Genomic DNA, 26333 nt, shown 5'->3' on the forward strand with positions numbered 1-26333 from the left:
GGAATGTCGCTGTTTCGAAGGAGATGTTGATGACCTTCAATAGTTGGGGTGCGATGGCTGCGTCTGCTTTGTTGAATACGTGGTGTGGGCACGAGTCTGACGGAGATCCTGAGTGGATGCAGTTCATGACCTTGCGTGTCTCGTCGTCGTTGGACCAGGAGGTCAAGCGGATGGGGCTGGTGGAGTTCACAGGGGAGGTGGAGTCTGGCGTAGTCGGGGCAGTTGTGGTGTTGAAGCTGTCGTGGATGTCAGCGATCTTGCGGTGGAATTAGATGGCTAGTGAGTCCCACAGTTCTTGTGAGGGCAGGATGTTGTTGGCGTTGGGGTTTGAGAGTTCCTTTACGATGCTGAAGAGCTCTTTGCTGTAGTGTGCGTTGTTATCCAGGCGGTCTTTGAAGGAGGATCTCTTGGCTAATCTGATGAGGTGGTGGTGTCTGCGGGTGGCGTCCTTGTGGGCTGCGTGGTGTCCGGTGTGCGTTCGTAGAGCCATATTTTCTTCAGTTTCTGGAATGCGCGTTTGGAGGCCTGGAGCTCGGCGGTGAACCAGGTGGCTCTCTTGCTGGCGTGGTTGTTGGAGGGTTTCTTGAGCGGGCAAGGGTGTTGGCGCAGTTGTCGATCCACTGTCTGAGGTTGCGGGCTGTGGCATCTGGGTTGGTGGATGGGCTCTGGGCGAGGGTGGTGGTCAGCCGGTCTTCTGTGACTTTGCTCCAGAAGCGGCGAGGCAGCTGTTGGGTGAGGTGATGCGTGGTTGGTTTCTTGAAGGTGAAATGGATGCAGCGGTGGTCGGTCCAGTGGAATTCGGTGGTGTAGTCGAAGGCGACGTGGGTGCCTGTGGAGAAGATGGGGTCCAGCGTGTGGCCGGCGGCGTGGGTGGGTGCGGTGACGAGTTGTCTGAGGCCGAGATTGGCAAGGTTGTCGATCAGGGTGGCGGAGTTGGCGTCGTTGTTGTTCTCGAAGTGGAAGTTCAGGTTCCTGAGGAGGATGTAGTCCGTGGAGGCGAGTGCGTGGATATAGGTAGCGGAAACCATGTGCAGACGGGAAAGATGTCTTTGAGGGACCCGTTCTCCTTTGAGAATGCCGAAATAAACATTTTTTTAAAAAGAGTAAACAGTGGTGCTGTGAACCACTGTCTACTCTTAAAAAACGTTGTCTTTTTTAATCATTCCGTTTCCTTAGGAAAATGACAATTTTTTTTTAAGTGATTGCTTTATTTAAAAGCAGTCACAGACATAGCATCGCTGACCCCAGCAGGCCACCATCAGTGTGATGGCAGTGAATCATAGTGGGTTGTAATTTGCAACATGCCACATTAACATTCATGAGGTAGGTCGATGTACAACCCACTATAATTAGTTATTTTACTGACCAACCTCTTAGCACATAGTTGGGCTTGCAAAATACCAACTAATAGCAGAAATACAGGTGCCAAATTATGACCAGTATTATGAGACCAGTGCTTAGGACATCTGGGCCACAGCGAGGTTCTATGTGCATCTTCTGATACGTTGCTAATACAATATTAGATGCTCTCACCCTTCTCTGACCGTGCTTTGGCCAGATGTCTGGGTCTCCGGTTGTGTAACTGAGAGCGCTACAGCCGTTTGCTGCAGTATCCCCTGCTCTCCTGACACCAGTTAATCTGTACTGCTGTCAAGCCTGCCACATGACCCGTGAGTCACGGACCTCCCGATGAAATCATTTAAAACCCCAGGAGAACTGCTTGGGGCAGACAGCTGCGCCGCCCCGCACCCAGGCGGATTGTTACCGCCGAGGAATTCACAGATCATCTCGAAAAACAACTCCAAAGCCTGACTGACAGGCCCACCACTTCAAACAAGAGAAATTTGTCAAAAACAAATTGGCTGTCCTTCAAAGGGACACCTTTGTGCACTTTGCCCTCCTCTCGCCTCCGACCCACCTATCACTAAAGCAGCTCAGCTTCTTGTTTCCGCGCGAAGAAAAAAAAAAAACACCTCAGAAAATCCTGTTCTTGCGCGCGCAAGCACCGCTTCACTTCCCTCCCGCCTTTGGCATTTCACAGTACAACGTATACTTCACCGCACCTGCGAAAGCTCCACAGACTGCAGACTGCCAAGAATCCACCACATGACCCTGCTTCCACGACCAGAGATCCTGCAGAGAGAGAGGAACGAAAATAAAACTTAATAAACGTTGGAAACCATCTGAAAGCCCTCTGGGTTAACTCCGAGGATGGGAACTTATGGGAGAAGTTATTTTCGTGGTATTTTTCAAATGATGCAATGAGGGGTGTTCCCAAAGAAACGTCACTGTGCCAGGATGCGAGCAGATGGCAGTCTGGAGCTGAAGAGCGCACACAACAAAATCACGTGCGGGGCCCGTGATCTATTGCACAGCCCTGCAGCGATGCAGCTTTTGAAATATGCTAGAAGCTCATTTTTCCTCGGAGATGACAAATATGAAACTAAACACTGACGGGACGCTGTCAATGACGTGTTATGTGCCAGAGGGTAAACTGCAGCCTGTCTCGAGCTCTTTGTAAAACCAGTGATGTTTTTGACACTCTTTTACTCTTTATTGTGATAGTTTGTCATAGATATCACACAACCCTCCACCTGAAAAGAAAAGAAAGTCATCTAACATTGCATTACCTTTAAAGTACACCACAATTAAACATTAAAATGCTCCTTATTTGTAACGCGACTCACAACAAAACTCCACCCAATGATAAACTTGAAAGTTTACTGCATTACCAGAGCCTGTGCCTACTGGAGGTCCTTGACATGCTTCAATTTAACTGATCAGTAGATGTCTCCTGACCATATATCTGGCTACAGCTGCTGTATTATTCCTTTCTTACAGGCTGTAAGGATTGCAGCTTATTGACCATCTATGTCACAATTTTTCCGTTTTCTTCAGTTTCTGGGACGCTATAATCTAAAGAGTCCTCAAGCGACAATGTTGGCACTCATTGAAATTAGGGAGACCCTCAACTTGTCTCTCCACACTACAGTTCCATTTTCCACAGCTCCCGACCAGTGGCAGCATTATACTATTTCATAGCTGCCAAGGTTTCAGATTGCTATGTGTGACGTTTTCATAATTCCAGTGAAATTATGAGTGACATTTCAATGACTATGAGTGACATCTTATCGCAAGGAAAAGCAAGCAAGGAAGACTAGAAAAACATTTAAATCACAGCACTTGCACTCATTTGTGCAACAAGACTCTCTAACAAGATGTTTAAACTGTTGGAAATAACCAGAAACTTAAGCACCTAGTGCCCTTCTGAGCTGACCATACTGTTAAACAAAACGAGGACTCAGATATGCACCACTCATTGACAGTGCGCGCTGCACCACTGCAAACAAAAGAAGGTCTCTCTAAATTTTACTAAAGGGAGTTATTGTAATAGGGTCAGATTATATGTTCCGAAACCGGCGCAATGTGCCTGACACTTGCTCACCTCAATACAGAATAACGAAATGACTGCTATGAGAGGGGGGGGGGGAGGAAAGAAGGCGATGAGGACTCTTTTCCAGATTGGGTCTCATCACTGGAAAGCACACATCATGAAATTTTGAGCAGGTGTTCCTCTTAATTTCTTCTGCTCTGACAAACGTTACATTTTATTAAGAGCACTGATCGTTTTACGAGTTCACATGTTATAACTAATGTTTAATGTTGCACTTACTTACTTGGATTTGAGGCAGGCTGGTACATGATCTCACAGCTGCAGGCAGCAGCCCGGCCCGAGTCACTGACCCCTAATACGGCGGGGTCATGAATATACCACAGTACCATTCTGCACAGAGGAGCAGGCCGAAAGTGCACTGGCGAACATTATTCTCTGTAGTGATTCAGGGCGGCAGCAGGCTCACAACGGCGGGTCAGCAACAGCCAAAATAGAGGGGTCTGGTGAGCTTCAGAGAGGCGGAGGCAGGCCCGTGGTGGTGCGAGCGGTGGCGTGCTCATCACCTCAGCTGCCCGGATCTTTATAATAATAATCTGCTCCTGTCTCTTGTTATGAGTGATCCGTCCAGTGTGTGCATTATTGAGGGGGGACCATTGACAAAATAATGAATGCAGAGTCTCGGGCAGTGGCAAATGAAAGAAAAACTGCTGCACTCGCCCTGCCGCGCTCTCCGAGACTTACGGATACAGTGTTTGTTGTAATCACGTGACCTCACCAGGTCACATGATTGCCGTGGTAACCCCGGCCGGCTGCAGCAGCTGGGCTAATTATGAATGCTCATTGCTGCAGCCAGGGCAGCAATGAGCCACCAGTTCGGCGCGATGCCCCTGACCTGAGTAGACTTTCGCACTACTACAATAACAGACTCTGCCAGAGCAGCATCATGCATTACGCGCTGTGTGCTCATCGGGAGTGCACTAGGGTATCGACTTACTTTGCACCGGCGGTGATGTCAAGGAGGCAATTCAAATGCGTGACTTTACATTCTCGTGCGGTGATGCGGATCACTGTACAAAAATGCGTTAGTATCACGCCTGATGCGTGATACTTGGCAGAGCTGCTATTTGATGATGCCTACCGGCCTAACCATCTAATATAGGTACAGCGGTTGTGGCAAACGGGGCACCTTGGGGATGATTTTGCTATGACTGTGAATGTTCACAAATATAATGTCCGTAGTTTGCGAGATAATGATCGCCAACATTCAAAAGTGTGAGCCAGAAGGATTGTTTGCAATCATCTATAATGAAACTGACATTATGCTTAGCCTCAGCTGAGTTTAAACATAAGTCTACAAGAAATCGTGAGTGATAGATGGGAGAGAGAATAACTGCTGCTAACAGTGAAAGAAGGGTAGCCCCATCTCCAACTTTTTCTTCCTCACTGTCTTCCTACGTCTCAAAGACCTGCTGGAAGGGAATGCATAAAGGTTCCTGCAGAGGCCCCTGGAGGTTGCATAGTCCCTCCTATAAAGGCACTAACCACCTCAGCACATTCTGGGAAAGGGAACAGGGGCGGTGGGTGACATTTGAAAGTGGTGAGGCGCAAAGTGATTTGCATCCAGCACCGAAGCGAGCGAAAAGGGGGGTTTGGGCGGATAATCCCCCCAAGAAAATTTTGAAAAAAAAGAAGAAAAATCGTGCATTTCCAAGCAAATTTGAGAAAGCAGGAAGGTTAATAAAGCAATTGTGAAAGTGCAGTTATTACATTAATAGATGGCATAACATAGGTAGCTGCTTATTCAGTATAACCGCATAGCTTCATACATTCCGTCCTATTATGCTCAGACTGAATCCTGTCACCAGGCCAACTGTCTCACTTTCAAGAACAGGACCGTATTCAAACCACTTAGATGGACATACAAATCAGCAAATGACATGGCATTCAACCTACTCTCTGACACCCTACCATGCTACACACCAACTCGGAACTTTAGATTCACCAATCACAACTTTCAAATCAGCAAATGGCACGGCTCCCAACACCCTCTCTGACACTCTACCATACTACACACCAGATCAGAACCTTAGATCCACCAATCACAACCTTCAAACAACACCAAAGCCACCATGTTTGCCTCCAGGGTTCTGGGACTTTTACATCTCGGTCCTTCTACACTGAAACTCCACATCACCCAATATGTGGCCCATCCAATCTCTGCAGGAATTTCAGATGGCATTGAAAAGACATGTGCTTCAAGGAAAAAGCACAGCGGCATGGCGGATGTCGACAATGGCATTTAAAGAACGTGCAATACAAAATAACGTTATATGGGCAAATGTTTTTGTTGTTTTCCCCAAACATTTTTTATTAAGTAAATAGAACACTATGAGTGATCCGTACAGGAGAGCTGCATAATTGTGACCAATTGACTACAATCAACAATCAAGTGGAGAGGATGTAGCCTTACGCCTAGAGCGGTCGGCTTCGAAGCTGGGTAACCTGGTTAGAGTCTCAGCAACAACACTCTACATCCTGTGATTCAGGGCAAATCACTTAATCTCCCCGTGCCTACCAATAAAAAAATGAAGGTGGTCATCTATAACGAAACTGGTGCTCATGTAAAGCGCTCTGATACCCGATGTCTCAGGTCTAGTTTGCGCTATATAAAACTCAAAAAAGAAAAAATCTGAACTTCAAGGTCTGCTTAGCCATACAATATGACTATTCAATGATCAAATTATACAGGTCCTACACACGGTCACTGCGAGGAACCTATGAAGCAATGACTGATGACTCATATGCCTTCCCCATAGGCCTATACACCCAGGAAGCAGCACGTGACTCTCGCTGTAGCTACTCTACGAGTCACTCTTGTGGAATGCTCAAGACGAACTGACCCTTTTCTAAGCGGAACAGCTTTGACAAACCGGAAAGAGAATGAGCTTTACTCTGTAATGCTAGGAGTGTTGTCTTTATATCTTTGGCACCTCACCTGTTCTAGGGCCCTCCGGTACGCATGCTTGAGCCTGGAACTTCCCATTATCAGAATAAGTGAGTGGATGTGGTTGTCTGCTTGTTGGTCTCTGGTGTTTGTGGCTGTGTGCATGTGTGAGTATGGTTGAGTTTACATGTTCTGGTGTTTGTGGCTGTTTGCATGTGTGAGCAGGTTTGCGTTTACATGTGCTGGTATTATTGGCTGTTTGCATGTGTGAGTATGTTTGAGTTTACATGTGTTTGGGAAAAGAATTACAATCAATGCAATGAACTCCCCACTGTATTTATGTCCTGAGTAATTTGCCACAGCCTCCTGTGCACTGAGATATCTACACAACAATATTAACCTCCTCCCTGCAGCTAGGCAACATGCAGAAATGCAATTTCATAAAAACTCATACTTACAGGCCTTGGAGATAGCATTTATACCAGATAAAAGCCAGCCACTCTGTTTCTATTAATGTCAGATTTATGCATCTGTTATCTCTCTAGAGGAACCATGACCAAGGCTGAGAGGTAAAGTGGGCGTAAAATTAGACTTTAAATTTGCTTTTGAAGTGAGATGAAATCCAAATATTGGCAAAGCGAATGTGTTTGACTTTTATAGTAAATACAGACACACACCATCCAAGCACATGTTGACTCAACATAGATGATACATGCATGTAAACATCCATGCACTCTCAGACTAACACACCTACAGTACCACATGCATACATACCATCGGGCAGACCCCCATGCCGACAGAACAACAGACCCCCAGGCACACAGAACAATAGACCCCCATGCACACAGAACAACAGACCACCCCAGGGACACAGAACAACCGGCCCCCTGGCACACAGAACAACCGGCCCCCTGGCACACAGAACAACCGGCCCCCAGAACAACCGGCCCCCAGGCACACAGAACAACAGACCCCCATGCACACAGAACAACAGACCCCCATGCACACAGACCAACAGACCCCCATGCACACAGAACAACAGACCACCCCAGGGACACAGAACAACAGACCACCCCAGGGACACAGAACAACAGACCACCCCAGGGACACAGAACAACCGGCCCCCTGGCACACAGAACAACCGGCCCCCTGGCACACAGAACAACCGGCCCCCTGGCACACATAACAACCGGCCCCCTGGCACACAGAACAACCGGCCCCCTGGCACACAGAACAACCGGCCCCCTGGCACACAGAACAACCGGCCCCCAGGCACACAGAACAACCGGCCCCCAGGCACACAGAACAACAGACCCCCATGCACACAGAACAACAGACCCCCATGCACACAGAACAACAGACCACCCCAGGGACACAGAACAACCGGCCCCCTGGCACACAGAACAACAGACCACCCCAGGCACGCAGAACAACCGGCCCCCAGGCACACAGAACAACAGACCGCCCCAGGCACACAGAACAAGAGACCCCCAGGACACAGAACAGGAGACCCCCAGGAACACAGAACAGACCCCCACACACAGAACAACAGACCGCCCCACACACACACAGAACAACACACCCCATACACACAGAACAACAGACCCCCAGGCCGACAGAACAACAGACCCCCATGCACACAGAACAACAGACCCCCAGGCACACAGAACAACAGACCCCAGGCACACAGACCAACAGACCCCCAGGCACCAAGTTCAGAGAGGGACATTTTGGGTCACCCTTACAACGAAGCACCATGAATGAGCAGCTGCATCCAGGTAAAGAACTAAAGGCGTAGACACACAAATAAAAGGTGAAAAGATGTAAAATGAACTGTGTGGGTCTGTTAATTAAAGTTGTATAGTTATAACTCTATTAATTCTACAGTCAGGGGCCCCAGTACTGTCACACTACGAAAACATACTATACAGTGTGTTACGTTTCTACTGATACCTAGGTGGTACCTCTATGTTATGTGGGCATGAGTGTAATGGGAGGCGGGGGGGCCGGAGAAGTTGTAGATACAAGTAGCTTCTCCAAGCGACTTACACCCCTGTCAATGGAAAGGTGCTAGTTGAGGGGGAAAGTGAAGCTAAGTGAATTTGACCTGCAGCAGCTCCAAGTCCTATCCAGAAGTGAACGACCAAAAACATTTTTCTCTGGCTTTTGCTCGGCTTATTATCATCAACCATGAGTAATGCAATCCCTACCCAGGTGCTAGGCAACATAAGGGATGTTAACCTTCTTTCCCGCCCTGCAGTGATCAGATTCTATTACACGACCAGAGGCCTAATTATCGTTTTAGCTCCTTACTGAACTACTTTGGCAGCAAAGATAAACTATAACAAATATATTTCTTCAACACGGATATCAGATAACAAGGCAGCATCTGCAGTCCAGGCCTCCATTCATAGCTGCCAAGGTTTCAGATTGCTATGTGTGACATTTTCATAATTTCAGTGTAATTAGGAGTGACATTTCAACCACTATTAGTGACACTCTCCTGCGAGCAAAATAAAGCAATAAAGACGAGGAAAACCTATAAATATCAGAGATTACACTAATTTGAGGAACAAGAAACTAAGAAAGTCTTAAAACTGCTGCAAATCACCAGAAATGGAAGGGCACTAACCTAGTGCTTTTGTAAACTGTTACTGGTATAGCCTTAATTTAATAATACCTTGTCTCTAATAAAGTCACAACACTACATTGCTGCACCGAGGTGGGGCAAAATAAAAACAAATGCAGCTGCCGATGTCTTTGAGAAGTGTCCCTGTGAGTCCGTCTGTGTCACACTCACTGGCTCATGGCTCAGCCCACTGCATACACTCAGCTGCTGTACAGTAGCAAAGTCAGTCTGTCCCAAGTCACGACCATGGTGAGGAGCCCTCAAGAGCTTTCAATTCTTAACTGTCACTGCTCGGCTAATGTGAGAGGTGTTCCTACCCTAAATACCGCCTGCTCAGCCTCTCCCGGACGTATGGCACTTGGTTGTTTTTTGGATCTCCCGGACTTATGGCACGTGTTCATGCGGAGTTCTAGTGTTGCCAGGCCATAGCAATAATTACTGGTGGCCCGGGCTGGGGCGCAAGCTGACAGATATACTGTGCATTGTCTTGATGGCCCAGAGTGCTTTTCAATTTCAACAGCATGGTATTGTGTCTGTTTATCTGTGAGCAGTGTGTACAACCAAAGTATGCAATATATTATATATGCATTCAAACGTATATATTTAGTTCTACCACTTATCTCATCGTAATTTGTACAACACACAACACTGTGTTTAACTCGAGGAGCAGAATGACTTAGAAGCATGAAGCTTTCTTAAACACATGCCCACGAACAGCAACATCGTAAGTAGGGAAAAAAATATGAAATTGTGAAACATGCTCTCTTACAGGAAAGCGAACACCTACTTCATAACAGCCGAAAAGCGCACAACAGTTAACACACCGACCTTTGCAAGTGCGGCTCCACCTCACCAGTTCAGCTGACATGATTTACAAACTTAGTTCTTTCTTTTCTTTTGCCCCCAAGTTGATAACAGCGTGACTCTCCTCCATTGACAACCGGCCCTCTCTCTGTGGGGTCCTGGTTGCATGAAGCAGCAGTGCAGTCTCCGTCTCCCAGTGGCCTTCATGGAAGCCGCGAAGTTACAGCAACCAGCTGTATTTACACGCGCACAAGAAGTGGGACACATTCTGCCCTTGTTAGAGCGATGCTTGTGTGGTCTGGGCTAGCCACATTGTGTTGTACTGCTATTTACCTCTTGTGAGGCCCTAAGAGCTTTCTTGGAAGTCAGGTAGGTGCTAAACAAGGTTTGGCCACAAATACGTGTATAGCGCACATGACCACACCTAAGAGGAGCCACAGGCGTGCACGAATCACATGACCACAACAGCCAACAGCTAGGCATATGCCTCTCACATGTTGACAACAATACCGAGCCAGACCTGTTCAGCATTGCTGTGTAACAAAAGGTTAGCTACTATACCATCCAGCTTAGCTAACCACAGCATTAATCGAGTTTTTTTATTAAAAAGCCAATATTTCCCAGGTTCCCCCACCCCCTCCAAATCCCCATTCAAAATAGTTTACTCGTTCGTTAAAAAAATAACTTTTGATTGTTTTGTACAGAATGTGTTAATACGTATTGCTGTTGGTAAACCCTAAGGAAATAGACAGGAAGGGAGGGTGCTCCTGTGGGACAGTGGGTATGGAGAACAAGGTGTATAAAATGAAGGCAACACATACGTCCCACTCACTGTAAACGTGATCAGTCCAGAGGCTCAGTCCCTCACAACTATTAGTTAAATGCAGGAGGATCCTTCCTATTTGGGATTCGGGGAGACAGTGTGAAACTAAACTTCGCTTTTAGTTCTGATAAGAGGAAGGAGCCCCTGTGATGCAGCTTTAGAGACTTCAGCTAAACTAATGGGATGTGCAAAGTATCAGAGATGGTAAGGCTGATTTCAATGAATAGTGGTCACTTTCCTTAACTTGATTGGCATATTTGGCCTCTCGTTCTAGCTTTTCCAATGGTATGACTTTACCGGCAAGCAAAAGGTACAATTAAACAGACATGGTGCGTCTAAGAAAGTGAGAAAGAGGATGGAGGCAAATATGTGAAAATGTCTCTGCAGAGCCTGGGAGAAACAGCAGGAAGGGCCATGGAGGGAGGAGATGAAGCAGGATTGACTGGCATAACCACTATGAATTAATTGAGTTACATACAAATGTGCTATATGTGATTTTAGTAGCTAGATTCAAAGCGTGCTGTTTCAGACACACAACCTCAGAAAATTGCCATTTCAGCCACAGGCTCGCTGGCCGGAACCACAACCATAAGCAAAATGTTATGTTTACATACACATTCCTCTGCCACACTTTGTAACACATATAGCAAACCATAATTTTCTGATAAACACAACAACGGTTGTCAGACACGCTGCTCAATCGTGTTTCTGCAGTGGGAAAAAAGGCAACTCATACCATCCGATAAACAGTTTCCTTCTGGAACATTCGGCACGGGTCAAGGAGTCTCACAGACATCACGTTGCACGGTCAGACAGTTTGTTATGGTTAAAGTATTTACCTCGGGTCCAGCTGCATGTCCGGGCCGCTCTCCTCCTTGCCAGTGGGGCCCAACGTCTCGTGGCTCACCCTCCTCATGCTCACGAGTCCCTGCACACCGCCGCGGAACTTGTTACTTTGAACTTTTCAGATGTTCATGTTCCAGAGACAGCTCGCGCACAGCAGCATGTGCCGGAGACTTCAACTCCCCGGTGGGTGAATATGAAGCACCTGGACACACTGTACCATACCCCGCACTGGGGACTGGACACACAACAGCTCCTCGGTAGCTCGGCGGGGTGGACCAGTAAGGGAGTCTGCTCAGATTTTCTCCCCGGCTCCCCTCTGTATTTCAGCGCGGTTGGCCCCAGCCAATCCTGGCACAGCATTACCAGCATAAGCGCCAGGATTGGCTAGGGGGGCCCACAGTCACTCGCCCTGGCGCCGTCTCAAAAGGACGGGGCCCAGCAAAAGACACCCCCCCCTCCCTCTCAGTCAACTTGACGAAGTTGACGGCTAAAGCGCATGCGCGAGGAAGTTTCCTCCTGAATTCCTCATGCGCAGCCTGAGTCAGTCGTGTCAGACAGTAACCCAGCCCCACCCCCTGCCAGACACTAACCCAGCCTCCCCCCTGCCCACTGCCTATTCCTTCGGGTCTGTCCCGGTCGGAACACCCGATGAAGCCTGCACTGAATTATTTGGTGCTCTCTCTCTGCTGCAGCCGCAGGTGCGTCCACCAGGCTTAGTGGGGCTACGCCCCTACGCCCCAATGGACGCACCGCGGCTGAAAGGGAATAGGCTGGACAAGCAGTGACGTAACTGACAGTGGTCTGATGCCCAACTGCAAATAACTGTACCGATATGCTGGCGTCCCGTCCCAGCTCAAAGACAAACTGTGACACTAAAAAGACCAGCGTGCATCTTGTTGTGGAGGTTGAGAACGTTCACCTGAAATAATGCTCATTTTTTCTTGGGTGGGAACAAGCCCGGAGGCTGTACTAAAGCTCAACTTGCGTGCACAGCTGCTGCCCTTCCTGTGTGGAAACCCAAGCATGTCCAAGGAGCCTAGAGCATGGACACATCGTACTAAAGCTTTCTTTTTCCTCCAGACCAGAAGAGGGCTACCACAAAAAACCATCATCATCAAATGCAGGTGAGTTGAGTGGTGACTGTCTGACAAGCTCATTACCTCCAGTCACCTGCTTTTGTTGTACAGCCTTTGAATGCAAAAGAACAGCACACAGTTAGTTTGCACTCTAGCCAGTGCTTAATTTGTAAATAAATAAGTGCCAGGGTCCTTGTCAGGACGCTACTGCAGCTTGCCACTGGCAGCACTTGCCTCCGCAAGCCCTGTCAGTGGCATAACCAACACAACTACTAGGTAAACAACGTTTACCCTGAAACTTTTTCAGCGCAGGGAATCACAAAACGGTTGTTACAACGACCGCATTGTGATTCCGCATACCATTACTCTGCAAGTCGGAACAACAACTTGCGGAGGGGAGGCGGGGGAGGTGTTGGATTTAAAATCCAACACCTTCCCTAGTGTCCGCACAGACTGGAGTTGGAATAGTAAATTATACTATACCAACATCCAGCGCCCCTCCCCCTCCGCAAGTCGTTCTGACTTGCAGAGTAGTGGTATGCGGAATCACAACGCGGTCGTTGTAACAACCGCGTTGTGATTCCCTGCGGGGAAAAGGTTGCGGAATAACGTCATAGATTCCAACTACTAACCATCTTTCTCCTACAAGGGTGACAATTAGGGCTATTCCAGGTCCTCAAAGCTATAAGAATGGTTTGGGCAGCTGGTATTAGTCATTTATAATGTATAATTAGGCTTTCCTGTTTTCAGTTTCAATTTTTGGTAAATTCTGGTGGGGTTTTTTCAGTGTTTTCAATATCTTAAAAAACAGTTGTTATCAGTGGCTACACATTTTCGCGCCACTAAAAACAGAAAAAGTGTTTTTCCGGTGTTTAGGGAACGTTTTGCTTATAATATTGCTTGCTTTCTGCACTGAAAGAACATGGTATATAGACAGTGTACTTATAGTGTATGTGAGGTCCAAATAGATTTTTGCAAATTAATCGTATTGTAGTACACCATACAATACTTCTTCAGTGAGTCTTTGGGTCATGTGCGCTTGCTCTTTCCTTCCCATGTAATCGTCTGTGAAAAGGCCCTCTCAGCATTCATAGCTCCATGGGCTGAGAACCATCAGCTAAGGAACACAGTTGGGATGACTCTTTCTTTGATGCCACATAAAGCACGAAATTATAAATATTTGCGTTTTAGTTCCTGTGCATAAGAAAACAGTGCACCAGAATGGACTAAAAAGTCAATAGCATCCCTCATTAACTCTGGAGATGGTGAAGATGCTTTCAGCATACCATCTAAGAAGTGGCAAGGATCTCCTACAGGGAATCACTTCAGCTCGGGTATCAATTTTTACAGGTCATCACACAACTTTTTTTATATGCGTAGCTGAATCACTGCAAATACAAACAATATCACTCCAATATTTGTTGAACTTGGAAAGAACCTTTTTTGCAGAGCATTACACGTGACACTGAGTTCAATGCTTTCCAAAAGTCTGGTGTCATGTTTTCACCACTATCCCAGATGCTTGGTGATATATATACTTGTCACTATTCCTTGCATTGAATGTTTAAAGCCTGAGGTGTTGGCAATTCACCTACTATCAATACTGACCCACTAGAAACTATGGTCGGATGTATTAAGGGTTTTTACCCATTCTCTGTGGGTAAATTTGATGACCCATATTAGGAAAGATTTTTATGAATCCAGCCATTTTACCTATCAGTGAAAGAATGAAATGCAGCCAAAATATGAAATATGAGTTTGATATTTTCTGATTCTCTACAGTTTATAAAATAATTAAACTACACCTACTACATGAAACTAAACCCTGCATATTTAGACCAAAGGGCACAAAACTGAAAAAAGTAAAAGAAAGAAGAAACAATATTTTAGTGGCATCCCTAAAGAACAAAACTCAAGCAGAATAATGTTAGCCAGTCTCCCTTACTGCTAGCTTGTATAACAAAGTTACATTGTATTGCCACCTGCAGGAAGAAAATAATGACTCTTTCACTCTCTTTTTCTTTTCTTTGAATGGCATTTAGTTTGTGGTTGTGCAGGTGTTTTTTCAGTGTTTATAGGTTTTCACCGGTGAGGGCTATTTATCTTTCAGTGGGGTTTTATCAGTTATTATAGGTTTAAACCTAAAACCCCACAGCCTATGTATAATAAATTAATAAAGAACTGTTATTGTGCTCATCTCTAAATTAGGCTAACAATGCCACCATGTTGCGGAGTGCCATAGCGCTGGTGTTGACAAATAGGTGCCGGTGCCAAACACCTGAAACCACCAGCTCAAATTAAGCACTGATTCTGACCAGATCAGGAAAACAGCATTTACAACACAGGCTAAACCATGCATGCCGTTGCAATGCAAGCGGAAAACGCTTGCCTTAACCACGCATATGCATGGTTAAGGCAATCAGCGCTCCAGATGCAGAGTGGATGGGCGGGGAGAGGAACGGGAAGGATCAGGACGGAAAGGGCAGGGACGTGGCGTGGTAAGTAGGGCTGGGGGTGGGGAGGCATGGGGAGGTTTTTAGGGATGGGGGCTGGTTTTAGGGCTCAGGGTGAGAGGCCAGGGTCAGTGTAGTGTTTAGGGCCGGGGGCCAAATTTTAGGGCTCAAGGTGGGGGGGGAGCAGTTTTCAGGACTGGCTTTCAGTTTTAGGGTTCAGGTCGGGGGAGGCTGTGGCTGGGGGCAGGGTCGTTTTTTGAGCTGTGGGCCAGGTTTTAGAGTTCTGGTAGGTTTTAGGACTGGGGAGGGTAGATTGCATGGCTGGGGCCGCGTTTTAGGGCTCAGGGCAGTGGAAGGCTGGGATGACATCTTTACCACGCATTTACCTTTACCAATCATGTCTTTACAATGAAGGCGTGCGTGGTAAAGGTATGTGTGGTAAAGACAGGGTTATTGTTACGGGAGTTGTAGTTCCATCATACAAGAAGAGACTGAGAGCTCCCACTGAATGCCCTTTGTGTTTACACATGCCCACACAAAGTAAGCCTGCCCTAAGAGTAGAGCCATGCACTCAAACTTGTTAGGACCTACAGGTCATGAGATTTCCACAGCTATAGGGACTACCCACCTCCAATGCTAAACCAGGTGAGACGTCTATGTTTTTAGGTTTATTTTATGAGCACCAAGTTTTTACCAAAACTGCTTTCTCTAGGTTTCTTTTGGGACAGCATTCAAATCTATCACCAAATCCCACAACACCCACCCCTCAAATGCAAACATAACTCTGACTTGTGGGAAAGCTTTTCTTTTTAATCTTTTTAGTTATGTTTCAACCAGATGCTTTGAAAAACTGAACATTACATTGAACAATCAAGACTACTTTGGAGCACAAATCTTATTTTACATCTGTGAACAGACAATGCAATTGAGCTTCACACGTGCACTAAAAAGGCTACCACAACTATGATTCACAGACCTTGTGCAAATCTCAATCAGTTATAGTAAGCAGGAATTTACTAGATCACTTGGAACTTAATTTACTGTCTAATGTACAGGGGGCTTAGAGGCTGCCTTTTGCTTAGCATTTGGTTGGTTTCATTGTCAGCTTCCATAGGCTTCCTTCCTCTTCAAATGTTTGTCCCTCCCCTGGGGCATGGACACATTACTTGTGTTCTTCTACTGCTCATTGTTTCAGGTGCTGCGTTTTTATTTTTGTTTGGGCACTCTACGAAAGTGGGAGTTTTTTAGCTGTCTCTCAAGTACTGTGCATGTGGTTGCCCACCCCCTTACCACCCATTGTATGAGTGGTTGCCCCATCACTCCCTGCCACCCTCTGTTGTCCATGTGGTTGGCGCCAGCCTATCCCGCAAACCTCTGTTGTTCGCATTCTTGCCCCCCTCTGTTGTCTGTCGGTTTGCCCCACTCACCATCAGTTACCAGTCTGCTTGACCACTCGCCACCCTCCCTTGTCCATCTGCTTGCCCTCTCTCCCACCCTCTGCGGCCTTGTACTCACCCACCTCCATTGCCCGTGTGCTTTTCCATACCCTCTTGCTTGTCCTTTTCTCCCTCACTCACTTCCTGCCTCCCTCCCTCCGTGTTGCCTTGCGGGAGCGCCTGGCAAAAAATAAACAAGCATTAGAAATGCAATCGGGCTCGGATTTATTTGAGTTTGAGCTAATGGCATTGTAAATGGCAATGTCTTTTCGCCATGTGTATGGAGTGTGTGCATGTGGTGTGTAGTGGAATTATGTGGGTTGGATTGTAATTTTACCAATGGTGGCATGCTGTGCTTTAGATGAATATGTTTAAAAGTAAAGTGTACCATACTGCGATTGCTACAATAGTTAATTGTGGATGCGTTAACAATTGATGCGTGCACTGATGGCTGGTGGTGTGTGACTCACTGTCACTCACTGTCACTCTACACTCACTGTCACTCTGCACTCACTGTCACTCTGCACTCACTGTCACTCTGCACTCACTGTCACTCTGCACTCACTGTCACTCTGCACTCACTCTACATTCACTGTCACTCAGCACTCACTGTCACTCAGCACTCACTGTCACTCTGCACTCACTGTCACTCTGCACTCACTGTCACTCTGCACTCACTGTCACTCTGCACTCACTGTCACTCTGCACTCACTATGCACTCTGCACTCCCTATGCACTCTGCACTCCCTATGCACTCTGCACTCCCTATGAACTTTGCACTCTGCGCTTCCTATGCACTCTGCACTCCCTATGCACTCTTCACTCTGCACTCCCTATGCACTCTGCACTCCCTATGAACTTTGCACTCTGCACTCCCTATGCACTCTGCACTCCCTATGCACTCTGCACTCCCTATGCACTCTGCACTCCCTATGCACTCTGCACTCCCTATGCACTCTGCACTCCCTATGCACTCTGCACTCTGCACTCCCTATGCACTCTGCACTCCCTATGCACTCTGCACTCCCTATGAACTTTGCACTCTGCGCTCCCTATGCACTCTGCACTCCCTATGCACTCTGCACTCCCTATGCACTCTGCACTATGCACTCCCTATGCACTCTGCACTCCCTATGCACTCTGCACTATGCACTCCCTATGCACTCTGCACTCCCTATGCACTCTGCACTCCCTATGCACTCTGCACTCCCTATGCACTCTGCACTCTGCACTCCCTATGCACTGTGCACTCTGCACTCCCTATGCACTGTGCACTTCCTATGCACTATGCACTCCCTATGCACTCTGCACTCCCTATGCACTCTGCACTCCCTATGCACTCTGCACTCCCTATGCACTCTGCAATCTGCGCTCCCTATTCACTCCCTATGCACTCTGCACTCCCTATGCACTCTGCACTCCCTATGCACTCTGCACTCCCTATGCACTCTGCACTCCCTATGCACTGTGCACTCCCTATGCACTGTGCACTCCCTATGCACTGTGCACTCTTCACTCCCTATGCACTGTCGCTCTTCACTCCCTATGCACTGTGCACTCTTCACTCCCTATGCACTGTGCACTCTTCACTCCCTATGCACTGTGCACTCTTCACTCCCTATGCACTCTGCATTCCCTATGCATTCTTCACCCCCTATGCATTCTGCACTCCCTATGCACTCTGCACTCCCTATGCACTCTGCACTCCCTATGCACTCTGCACTCCCTATGCACTCTGCACTCCCTATGCACTCTGCACTCCCTATGCACTCTGCACTCTTCACTCCTTATGCACTGTGCACTCCCTATGCACTATGCACTTCCTATGCACTATGCACTTCCTATGCACTCTGCACTCCCTATGCACTCTGCACTATGCACTCCCTATGCCCTCTGCACTCCCTATGCACTCTGCACTCCCTATGCACTCTGCACTTCCTATGCACTCTGCACTCCCTATGCACTCTGCACTCCCTATGCACTCTGCACTCCCTATGCACTCTGCACTCCCTATGCACTCTGCACTCCCTATGCACTCTGCACTCTGCATCCCTATGCACTCTGCACTCCCTATGCACTCTGCACTCCCTATGCACTCTGTACTCTTCACTCCCTATGCACTCTGCACTCCCTATGCACTCAGCACTATGCACTCCCTATGCACTCTGCACTCCCTATGCACTCTGCACTATGCACTCCCTATGCACTCTGCACTCCCTATGCACTCTGCACTCCCTATGCACTCTGCACTCCCTATGCACTCTTCACTCTGCACTCCCTATGCACTCTGCACTCCCTATGCACTCTGCACTATGCACTCCCTATGCACTCTGCACTCCCTATGCACTCTGCACTCCCTATGCACTCTGCACTCCCTATGCACTCTTCACTCTGCACTCCCTATGCACTCTGCACTCCCTATGCGCTCTGCACTCCCTATGCGCTCTGCACTCCCTATGCGCTCTGCACTCTGCACTCCCTATGCAAGCAGCCGCTGCCTGGCACTGAAGCCTGATCTGTGCTGATGTAATCTGCAGGGCTGCTCTGTGTCTTCATCCTTCTTGTGTCTGCAAGCAGCCGCTGCCTGGCACTGAAGCCTGATCTGTGCTGATGTAATCTGCAGGGCTGCTCTGTCTCATCATCTTCTTGGGTATGCAAGCAGCCGCTGCCTGGCACTGAAGCCTGATCTGTGCTGATCTAATCTGCAGGGCTGCTCTGTGTCTTCATCCTTCTTGCGTCTGCAAGCAGCCGCTGCCTGGCACTGAAGCCTGATCTGTGCTGATGTAATATGCAGGGCTGCTCTGTGTCTTCATCCTTCTTGGGTCTGCAAGCAGCCGCTCCCTGGCACTGAAGCCTGATCTGTGCTGATCTAATCTGCAGGGCTGCTCTGTGTCTTCATCCTTCTTGGGTCTGCAAGCTTACTACCCCTGACAAGGCGACAGAAATGTTTTTTGGCAATGAACACAATTTATAGATTAGGTCCCTGTGTTTACATTTCTCAGCTGCAGCCGCACAACCGTACTTCTTTGGCATTGTAATGCGAACTACAAAAGGGCCCGTAGTTTAAAGAAAAGTGTAGGCTCAGTGCTGAATGTGAACCTGAAATGTAAAGTGGTACGATTTCGTAATTATGTTTATGGACCTGCAGAAGGGGGATGGGTGTAATTACTGCAGACTGGTGTGGCGTGTAAGTATGCGAAAATGAATGGAAGTGAGTGAATGTGTGCGGGCTGCTGGCAACGTACAGAAGGAGATAGGGTTGTCGTTGCAAGATAGAAATAGCATTACGATGATAGATACGAAAGAAATGTAAATGTTAATGTGGCAATTCCTACATTAACATCGATATTCCTTTAAGGGCAGAGATGTATTGTAATTGCATTTATATAGCGCTTACTACCCCTGACAAGGCGACAGAATTTTTTTTTGGTAATGAACACAATTTATGGATTAGGTCCCTGTGTTTACATTTCTCAGCTGCAGCCGCACAACCATACTTCTTTGCATAAGATGGAACTTGAAGGGCGCATTCTCATTGCTGTAGATACGATAGAAATGTAAATCTTAATGTGACAATTCCTACATTAACATCTACATTCCTTTTAGGGCGGAGATGTATTGTAATTGCATTTATCTAGCGCTTACTACCCCTGACAATGCGACAAAAAACTTTTTTGGCAATGAACACAATTTATGGATTAGGTCCCTGTGTTTAGTTTCTCAGCTGCAGGCGCACAACCGTACTTCTTTGCATAAGATGGAAGCAGAAGGGCGCATTCTCATTGCTAGACCCTACAATGGTCTGCAGTTGTAAGATGGAAGAAGGGGTGACAGGGAGAGGGCAAAACGCCTTTGCTTAGCTGTGATAGAACTGTGTGTAAGACTCAAGGAGGCATCAATAAACTATCACGCATTGGAGAGACACAGTAAAGTAAAGTATGATCAGCACAGGCAGACGAACATTACACACTGCAGACGAACGCGCGCCTGATACATGCAATGCAATGCTGAATGGTGAACGCGCTCCCACCATCTGGATTGCATTTGGAGGAGCACCCTGACAGCTCCTAATTAAAATTAATGGACTGCCTTGCGCGTAACCACACAGAAAATGCCAACAATGGCGGACGACAATTATATATAGCCTATCGCGTCAAGGCTACTAAAAAGACAGCACAGCGAAGACGAATCACTGTGCAGATGCCATAAAAAAAGCTCGCGCACTAAGGAATGTTTCTGGCCCGAGCCCTAAAGAAACCTTTTTTTTTTTTTTTTCTTTAACAATAGGAGCACGGAGCTCCGCCCCACTTCGTGGTGACGTAGGCCGAGCCCTAAAAAGTGTTATGACACGGCTGACATTGGCGGAGTCATAGCTCTTTTTCTTAAATACTTTTAGTGATGCGGGACAGCAGCCGCGCTGCTGTACAGCACAGCTACAAAACATTGACACAGTCAAATTATCTCATAGGCAAGACTTATTGGCTTTGACATTTCATGCTTAACATAATGACTGACCCCCCTCTTGTATATCAATGATAACTCTTTCAAGAATCAGAGTCTCTGTAATCTAAACGGATCTCCCCATATTAACACATGCATTTGATTGGTTAGGGATGCATCCAATGATCTCTGAAGGAACACATCCGTATATAGTAAATGCCATCAGAAACTTTCCAAAATTTCAATATAGCAGCATTCATAGGTCTTTTTTTCAGAACACCAAAGAAGGGGACACACCCTTGAACCAAGCTAATGCGCCAATACTGGAGCCTGAACGCATCGGTAAGGTTTGACGAAACTTACAGTAGTAGATGCCTCCGCACTAGCTGTAGGTAAAAGCCTGAACACATGTATTAAATCCAGTGAAACTGAGACGATCCACCTCTCTCCTCCCACCCAGACGATGCTTAGCCTTTTTCTCGAGTTTTCTCTACATTTAAAATAGTGATGGCTAGACCGGTGTACAAAAACCTCCTATCATGCCTGCTAGGGTAATAAAATTATAAACGCATCTGTGGTGGCAACTATGCCTTTGGAAGCTCCCACCACAGAAAGTAAAATGCATACAAGGGTGACCAAGAAAACAAAATGAAGCCTCAACCAGAGCCATGCAATGACACAACTGGGTCAATGAAAATACGAGAGACCATTCAACATATCCAAAAACAGAGGAACATGCAGGAGAGTCATAATGAAGCAGCCCTAGCACACCTGTTGATTGGCTGATAACAGCTTGTTTTTACTAGTTATATTTCTTATCACCTACTAAAGAGTTTTTATATTTTTGTACAAAATGTACAACTTTTATAAAAGAAAAAAAGCACAGTTGGAAGCATCAAGTCTTGCTTTGAAAACAGCTTTTAACAAGATCAAAATGTTTCCTGCTTTTATATGTCTCTCTTGGGTTTTCATTCTGCGCTATTAGGCACCATACATCTAGCTACATCAAGCTCTCCGTCATACTTTTTAGAAGTAGAAAAAAAAGACCTCAATATTTATTCAGTGAAGAGGTTTTAGGATTTCATTTTTATGTATACACTATTAAGCATCTGTCAATATAGAATTAATGAAAAAGTCATCTGCATTTCTAGTAACAACTTCAAAAATGTCCCGGGGCTTCTTATGTAGCTGTTGAGGTGTGAGCCTGTCTTCGTGCCTACTTGATGAATGTGAGAGAAACTGAAGCAAACCAAGAAAGTTATAAATATTTATGAGCAAGAAGTGTTATTTTATAAATTAAATTACGAAACGATAGTTTCTTATCATTATTAGCCCAGGGCAGAATACAGTGTATTTACAAATCAACAAAATCCAAGAACCTTCTTATCTTTTCAAAGTACATTGTTTGTAGATCTTGGCCAGGCTAGAGAAAAGTTGTGTAGCATTAATTTTCGTAATATACTTTCATGTAATCTTTTTTCCCTTTTCTCTCAGTGCCTAGTGCAACGTCGCTGATCATGCACAGAACGGGAACCATTTTATTTTTAAATGAATATTACATTTACTCAATTAGAATTCTGATTATAAGATATTAATATTGTTTTTGTAAGTTGTGGGTGCAGACTACGTGAATGTGAATGCGCCAGACAAATTACTAGGGTATATCTTTAAGGCATAGATTACTTAATCATGTCTCTTATTTTATTGAATATATTTTAAACTCACTTTCGCACGTCCTACAACTCACACGCATGCACATGTTGATATTTTAGTAGAGGAACCTACTTTCCTTTGTGCTCAGTAGTCTGAGTTTTTTTAGAACATTATAAAATGTTCACAAAAAAGAAGGTCGGTTCCTGGCCTTGATCCCTTTCCAAATATATTTAGCGAATTATCAGGTATATATTTACCTAACAATAGCTGATGAATTTCAGAGGTTTTTAGGTTTTGTTTTCTAACCATAACTGCACTGCAACTGATTTTTTCTTTTATATGTTAAGGTCTTTTAACCAAAGGTAACCATCCCTTCACTTTACTATGTGTATATTACTTGGCATTCCCAACAATCACTCCAGTGGGAAAAGACGAGCCAGCTCCAAGGGAGTTTACTTCTGATAGCAGTTTAATCGGCAGGTACAGGGAAACACAACACATTTCAACTATTCACAGTCTGGATCACATGACGTGTAGTTGTTTAACCCGAATTTTATTAGGGACTACTGCTGTCATTAACATAGTAAACAGACTTTGCTTCACCAAAAAGTGCTCTCACATAAATCATAATGTTAAAAAAAGCGCAAATCCCGTTGTATATATCACTTCAGTTGAATGAAAGGAAAACACAATAATATACTCACAAAAAGAAAGTTCCTTTCTGTGCATTTCAAACCAGTTAACCTCGCACACGTAAAGCCTATTGGAACACTTGTATCAAATGCTTCAGAAAGTATGTGGACAATCCTTATTTGTTTAAGGCTATAGTAGCCAATTACAGATTATATGGATTTAGCTCCACAGGCTTTTAACAAACACATAAGACCGTAACTGGTTGAAACGCGTTGTATGTACTTGCCGATTAAAGTGATTCAGTTGGTACTGGCTCGTCTTTTACCACTGAAGTGAGTGTTAGAAGTGCAAAGTAATATTCCAGCAGTGACGCCCGCCACACAACAAATATATATTCTTATTTATTAATATCTTGTCTACTGCCATTTAAAAGCTTCACTGTGATTTCTATTGTACAATTAATCTTAACTGCTTCTATGTTGTTGTTTTTCTGTTTATGACATGAGAGTGACATATACTCTGGCAAAATGTGCACGTGATTAAGGCTGCGGATGCAGTTGACACGCGTTGTAGTGGAATAAACCTGGTAGCTATCTAACTTGGATTGTGTTTTTTGACCCTGAAAGCACACGAACTTGTGACTATCTTTGTGGATTCATTTTGCCAGCGTGCTCCGCCACCTTCCACGGGTGCCCGCTGTCCGGAAGGAGCAACGTTTATGGATATACTCACTGACAAAAAACAAAGGCTAAAGTAACGTTGTAGTTTGGTATGATAAAAAGATCTGTTTTTGTAAAAAAAAATTATATATATATATATATATAGAAGTTCACTGAAAAAAGCAAAGGTTAAAGTAACATTATAGTTAGGTGAGTCAGTGATAACATTAAAGTTTTGAACTAAAAAAACATCAGAAATTCACCAAGTAACTATAATTTGATCCCCTACAATGCACTGCCTATGAGCACACATATGACATTACTCATGACACGTTCTATGACATCATTTATATCATTGTGCTGGGCTCTGTGGTCAACCCACCCGCAGGGCAGCCGACCCCCCTGCAGTCAGCCAACCTCACCCTGTGTACAGCCTTTCATCTCACACAGCGTGGGGTTGGCCGCAGGCAGTCACCCAGAGGCAGCCAACTGACGGAGTCCATGGCCTTTTCTAATATGTGGCATGCTGCAGCCAGGCACTGCTTCCAACTCCCTGCAGGCAGCCAGCCACTCGCTGCATACAGCCTTTGGCCATGCAGAGTGGGTGTTGATCACAGAGCTTGGCCTGTGGCCTGGCCCTTAGGCTAAACCCCATCAGCCTGCCAACCCCACACGACGCACACCCAGAGACCTCATGCCCAGGGCCAAATATAATGAAAATGGGGGGAGGCTGCATGGTCCCCCTCCCTGAGCCTTATTTGGCCCTGGGAACCCAATCTCACAGGGCCATTTTTTTTAAGGGGAGGGGGGCCAAGTGGACCCATCCCGAAGCATTTAAAAGACCTTGGGGATTCGAGGCTTATTTTTAAAGGAGAAGGGGTTCCACGTGACCCCTTTCCCCGAGCCTTATTAGGGCCTGGGGAACCCCTCACCCAGGGACGGATATTGTTTTAAAGGGGAGGGTGCCGTGTGGCCTTCCTCTTGAGCCTTATTAGGCTTTGGGGACCCATATACCAGGGTCAATAATAATAAGTTAAAGGGAAGGCCCCAGTGACCCCATACCCCAAGGGCCCAAAGTATATGTTAAGGGAAGGGGGCCACGCAGCACCCATCCTCAAGCCTTAAAAAGACTGGGCGCTGGGGATTGGAGTCCCTGGGTCCGTAAATGGCTCATGGAGGGTGACCATGTGCCCCCTCCACTTTAACTTAATTAGTGGCCCCGGATGATGGGGTCCCTGGGCAGTATACAGCTCGGGGAGCGGGGGCTGTACGGACCCCTTCCATTATTAATGAATAGGGTCCCGGGGATGGGGTCTGGGGCTGAACACAGCTGGGGGAGGGGGCTGCCATCCCCTGAATTACAAAATGTGGGTTGCCCTGGGCCACCATTTTGGTGCGTTTTCCTTCGATCCTGTGGGAGTACTGCTGGATTGTGGCAGAAGGTGCAATTTTACTTTTAATTTTTGCCCCAGGGGTGCCTGTGGATCCCCCTATGGGGCCTAGAGGGGCAGGATATCACTAACCTGCCCCCTTATATATTTTTTAATGTACTACTTCAGGATAGGGGACTTAGGGCCAGATGTAGGTAGAACTTATTTACCGATTCTTAATTACCGAATTTTACCGATTCGGTAATTAAGAATCGGTAAATAAGAAGGGGGGGTATGTAGGTTCCATTTACCGAATCGGTAAATATCTGTATTTACCGATTCGGTAAATACCGACCGGTAATGCTCCATTCATTCGTATGGGCTTTGAAGCCCATAGGAATGCATGGGCATTACCGATTCGGTATTTACCGAATCGGTAAATAACGAATGTCACAAGGGTGCAGGGGGTGTCACTTTGACACCCTCTAGCACCCCCAAAAAAGGTTCGGGGCCATGTGGCAGGCATACCTACAGGTGTGCATGCATTTGGCTACCTACATCTGGCCCCTAGTCCTTGAGTCCTGTAATGGTTGCCAGCAACAATTTTCTGATGGTGAGGGCAGACAATCAGAGCACTTGCTCCCACAGGAGTCTGACTCTCAAGGGAGCGAGATGGCACAAGGGAAATAAAGCTCCTTGGGCCAATCAGAACACTCCATTTTTAGATTGGCACTCCTGTGAGAGTCTCACAAGCCTCTAGGGAACCCAACCATCCAGATATACAAATATTTTTTACCCTTAATTTCTAAAAAAAAACAAAAAACCTACTGAACGGATTTACACCAAATCACAAAAAAGCACCATCTGTAGATCAAGATCTAGCTTCTTGCCAAATTTAGTGTAATTACGTTCATAAAGAAGTCATGGGGATTTTGCATTTTGGGACCCTCCTTTTTTATCGGCCTCCGCTTGAGGGATCACCCCGAACCTTTCTATGCACAAACTAGGCATAAAAGCCATGTTTCTCGAAAGTTTCATGGAGATTCGTCCAATGTGCTAAAGTTAATAGAAACAGAAAAAACGCATTTCCTATGGAAACACAGGCCTTAAAAAAAAAAAAAAAAAAAATTATATATATATATATATATATACACACACACACACACACCTACA

At 46.1% G+C, this 26333-nt stretch overlaps 1 protein-coding gene across 1 annotated transcript in view; it reads right to left on the minus strand.

Annotated features, from left to right (window-relative positions):
• The window catches only part of SLC25A26 (solute carrier family 25 member 26), an 875117-nt gene that overhangs the window by 170021 nt on the left and 678763 nt on the right, over positions 1 to 26333 (minus strand). The window contains exon 7 of the mRNA XM_078662304.1: positions 2064 to 2133. Within this exon, the coding sequence (XP_078518430.1) occupies positions 2064 to 2133 (70 nt within the window). The remainder of the gene's footprint in view (positions 1 to 2063; positions 2134 to 26333) is intronic.

Source organism: Lissotriton helveticus, chromosome 9 (assembly GCF_964261635.1).
Source record: "Lissotriton helveticus chromosome 9, aLisHel1.1, whole genome shotgun sequence".
NCBI classification, from domain to species: domain Eukaryota; kingdom Metazoa; phylum Chordata; class Amphibia; order Caudata; family Salamandridae; genus Lissotriton; species Lissotriton helveticus.